The following is a 4,615-nucleotide window of genomic DNA, read 5'->3' as shown; positions in this document are numbered from 1 at the left end:
ATCTTAATGTAGGACGAATATAATTCACAGTTATTTAGAATCTAGAGTCAAACTAAAAAAAAAAAACAGTGAAGATAAATAATCTCCATACTCACATGATAGTAAGAATTTTCGCCAACAATACAAACCCGTAATAATTGCATCTGTGTTGCTAATATTAGGTAGTTTCTTAAGGTGAACCAAGAAAGCACAGTGGTGGAGACACAAGTTCGGAAGAAACTTAGAAACCAATGACAGGTAGGCACCTGAAAGTGTGTATAAAAGGGGAATTAGGGGCACGGCACTAATCAAATCAAAAGAATAAAAAGCATACAAACATCTATTACTTCTTCCCAAAAGAATAATCCCAGAAAGAATAACCCCTGAAAGGGAATAATAAAACATTGAAATGGCTCGCGCAGTCATTTTGGTGGCAATGTTTTGCCTCTATGCAGCAACCGTGATTGCTGAAGATCCATATGTTTACTACACATGGAATGTCTCTTATGGTACGATTTCTCCATTGGGTACTCCACAACAAGCTATCCTCATCAACAACCTGTTCCCTGGCCCTGAGATCAATTGCTCCAGCAACAACAACATCGTTGTCAATGTCTTCAACAACCTGGACGAGCCTCTCCTCTTCACCTGGCATGGCATCCAGTTGAGGAAGAATTCATGGCAAGATGGTACACCAGGAACAATGTGCCCCATCCAACCGGGGACCAACTACACCTACAAGTTCCAGGTGAAGGATCAGATCGGTAGCTACTTCTACTTCCCAAGCCTTGGGCTCCATAGAATGGCTGGTGGTGTTGGTGGCTTGAGAATATTCAGCAGGTTGTTGATCCCAGTTCCATACCCAGATCCCGAGGATGAGTACTGGTTCCTCATTGGTGACTGGTACACCAAGGGACACAAGGCCCTCAAGCAGATCCTTGACAGAGGCGAGTCCATTGGAATGCCTGACGGTGTTCTCATCAACGGTCAAACTGCCAAACTCGACGGCAAAGAGAAACCACTCTACACAATGAAGGCTGGAAAGACCTACAAACTCAGAATCTGCAACATTGGTAACAAAGACTCCTTGAACTTCAGAATCCAAGGCCATCCCATGACACTTGTTGAGACAGAAGGCTCGCACACCGTTCAGAACACCTACGAGTCCCTTGATGTCCACGTCGGACAGTGCTTCACCGTTCTCGTCACCGCCAATCAGGAGCCAAGGGACTACGTGGTTGTTGCCTCCACTCGCTTCACCGGTTACTTCCTTGACGGAAAGGCACTCATTGGCTACGAAGGCTCCGATAAAGCCGCTTCCTTGTTCATTCCACACGCTCCAATAACCTGGTTCTGGTCTCTCAACCAGTTCAAGACATTCAGGTGGAACCTTACGGCTAGCGCTGCCAGGCCTAACCCTCAGGGATCTTACCATTACGGTCAGATCAACATTACTCGCACCATCAAGTTCGTCAACTCTGTCTTCAGGGATCGTGGCAAGCTCAGGTACGCCATCAACGGTGTTTCCCACGTTGATCCCGAGACTCCACTCAAACTCGCTCAGTACTACGGCGTTGATGATAAGGTCTTCAAGTACAACATCATCAGCGACAATCCCCACGATTTCATCAGCAAGATCACCGTCGCCCCTAACGTCCTCACCGCCACCTTCCGGGATTTCATTGAGATCATCTTTGAGAACCCCACCATATCCGTCCAGTCCTACAACCTTGGCGGTTACTCCTTCTTCCTCGTCGGGTAAGTATATCAATGAGTTGGTTAGTTAGTTAGTTAGTTTTGTGTTACATATCTGACAAATAAATTAAACATGGTTTGCGCAGCATGGAGGAAGGAAGGTGGAGCCCAGAAAGGAGAGAGAGCTACAACCTTCTTGATGCAGTGAGCAGGCACACCGTGCAAGTGTTCCCTAATTCATGGTCGGCGATTTTGTTGACATTCGACAACGCTGGAATGTGGAACTTGAGGTCGGAGAATGCGGAGAACCGCTACCTGGGACAACAGATGTACATTAGTGTGTTGTCACCGGAGAAGTCGTTGAGGGATGAGTACAACCTTCCCCTGACGCAGCAAATCTGCGGTATCGTAAAGGATATGCCAGTTCCGGGACCTGTGTACCACTAGAGTGATCGTTGCTTGTTTAGGAAAGGGAGATATTTCTGCATGCTTCCGTAACTTGTGTGGTGTAGGTTGATATAAATGTTATGTATCAACCATGTCATTAGCGCCCCAATAAGCTTTCTTCTTTCTTTCTTTCTTTCTTTCTTTCTTTTTTTTTTTTCCTTTTCTTTTCTTTTTTTTTTCTCAGTAGTAGTTTAATTCTAGTTTGTACTTTTCATTTATGAATTTTGAAGTTTAAATTTTAGTTTTAATCTTCATCTTTACTTTTCTACACTTTCTTTCTTTTCTATTTTGGTAGAGCTAAATATAATTAAATTAGTCTAATATTAATAAAAATTATCTTTGTCATTTTTACTCATTATTCATTTAAATTTTATAATTTAATTTGGTTGGATTAAACTATATATAGGGTTAATTACTATAAAAATATTTTCAAATTATTCGGACGTTGATAAAAATATATCTGAATTTTATTATTGACAAAAATATCTTTAAATAATTTAAAAACACAACAATAATACCAACAGTAAATATATATTTTCAAAAAATTATCTTAGAGATTGAATTTTAATGTGAATTTTTACAAACATAATTATATATATATATATATATATTTTAATAAACAAGAAATGCAGTCTTTAATATCATGCGTGCATTAAACATTAATTGAACTTCCCAAAGGAGTGGTTTATTAGCATCATTGTATTTCAAATTAGTTTTATACTTTTCTTTTAGCATGGCCAAAAGTATTTAGAGGTATCCTTTCACTCGAGCAACAGTAGGCAAACAAAAATTTTATTGTAACTAGAAATATCTGTAAACTAACTTAAACCGGAATGTCCTACTAAGTGTTAAATTTTACATACCCAAATTAAGAAGTACTGAATATTTTTAACTATAATACACAGACACAAACATAAGATACAGCACACTTTAAAATATAGTAACATGTGTCAAATTCTAAAAATTTGTTAGAACTAATATAAAATATAATTTGTTTTAGATAAAATAAAATTACATTTTAGTATTTTATTTAAATTAATATTTAAATTGCTTTTCTGTAATAATTAATTAATAAAAAATTTTGTTTCCAAATTCATTTTAAAAATATAAACTACGAATAATATTAGACACACTAATGAGTTTTTTTAATCTTTTACTAAGTTACAATTATATATACATGCAGGATACACGTCACATGTGTGTCGTCTAAAATTTGTCTGATATCCAAACACGACTAAGGTTCAGTTTGGGTAACCAACTTAATTAAGCTCTTTTTAATAAAATAACTTAAACAATAAATAACTATGTTAAAAGTAATTTATAAATAAGTTATTTTGTGTTTGAATTTTTAACTCTAAAAATGCTTATTTTATAGAAATGTGATGAAAATATGATGAAAAATAGAAGTATTATGAAAAAAATCATTTTTTTTAACTTCTTTATAAGCTCCTAAATAGCTTCTTAGAAAGCTGCAATTTGGTTTTAAAAATTACACCAGACATTAATACTACTACTTTTCATAAGTCAAAAATTAAAAAAAAGTTACTTCTAAAGTTTTCCAAACGGGCCTTAAATACCCATTTTGGTCTCTGATATTCACGCGATTACTCATTTTGGTCCTTGATGTAAAACCCGGTTAATTAACGGCTAATTAACCCATAAATGAGAATTTATTCTTGAAAGCCCAAAATGTGATTTTTGTGGCTAAATATGATAGAGGAGATTGAGACGAGAATTTCGGTACCAATTTTATAGAATTCGGACCAAGATTGGACCGAACGGGCCAAACCGGGCCAACCGGACCCAAAGTGGACCCTTGACCCAACATAACTAAACCAAAACCCTACTTTTCAGCATTCTCTCTCCTCACTAAACACACTCACATGCTGAAAATGGAGGCCATGGAGGGGAGAACTCTCTCAAGTTCTTTCTCTCTCTTGATCTTCAAACCACCATAACTTTTGATCTAGAGCTCCGATTGCCGCTCCGTTTGCGGCTACGCGTTCACCGCGGAGAGCTCTACAAAACTCATACAATTAATCTTGAGGTAAGCCACGTTTTGCTCTTCGAAATTCCAGCCTTGTTTTCGAGTTTTATGAACAAAAATATTGAGATTTTGGACTCTTTGATGTTATAGGACCTAACTCTCTTGAAGGAGAAGGTTAATCTTGTCTCCTTGGACCTTGGGTGTGGTAAGATTCTCAACCCTAGTGTAATTGTTGTTCTATGATGTTTGGGTATTGAGATGTTGTGTATGGGTATGATGATTGTGGCTTAGGTTGTGTATATGTGAATATTGGAGCTTGATTGGTGATTTTGAAAAGTTTAAAAAAGGGATTTGGTGGTGAAAAATCTGTTCTTAGAGGTATTGAGGCCTTGAGAGCTTGTGGATAAGTGGTTTGGAAGTGCTCCGATTGAGCTTGGGAAATCGGCTAAGGTATGGTTTCGGTTTCCCGTATCTAATATGTAATGTGGTAGGAAATACTTAGGCTAG

General features: G+C 37.5%; 1 protein-coding gene across 1 annotated transcript; it reads left to right on the top strand.

Annotated features, from left to right (window-relative positions):
• The first annotated feature begins 388 nt into the window (after window positions 1-388).
• LOC107481413 (L-ascorbate oxidase homolog) lies at window positions 389-2,121 on the top strand. The gene is made up of 2 exons (XM_016101692.3): window positions 389-1,737; window positions 1,821-2,121. The coding sequence occupies exons 1-2, from the start codon at window positions 389-391 to the stop codon at window positions 2,119-2,121; spliced, it is 1,650 nt and encodes a 549-aa protein (XP_015957178.1).
• The last annotated feature ends 2,494 nt before the right edge of the window (window positions 2,122-4,615 follow it).

The sequence above is a fragment of the Arachis duranensis genome, chromosome 3 (assembly GCF_000817695.3).
Source record: "Arachis duranensis cultivar V14167 chromosome 3, aradu.V14167.gnm2.J7QH, whole genome shotgun sequence".
NCBI classification, from domain to species: domain Eukaryota; kingdom Viridiplantae; phylum Streptophyta; class Magnoliopsida; order Fabales; family Fabaceae; genus Arachis; species Arachis duranensis.
This window is presented reverse-complemented; position numbering and strand designations above follow the sequence as displayed.

What these genes read in the sequence shown, in the direction of transcription:
- LOC107481413 (XM_016101692.3), top strand. Translation starts at nt 389, where the DNA reads ATGGCTCGCGCAGTCATTTTGGTGGCAATGTTTTGCCTCTATGCAGCA. An exon ending in TACTCCTTCTTCCTCGTCGG is followed by an intron (nt 1,738 to 1,820) that starts GTAAGTATATCA and finishes TGGTTTGCGCAG; the next exon opens with CATGGAGGAAGGAAGGTGGA.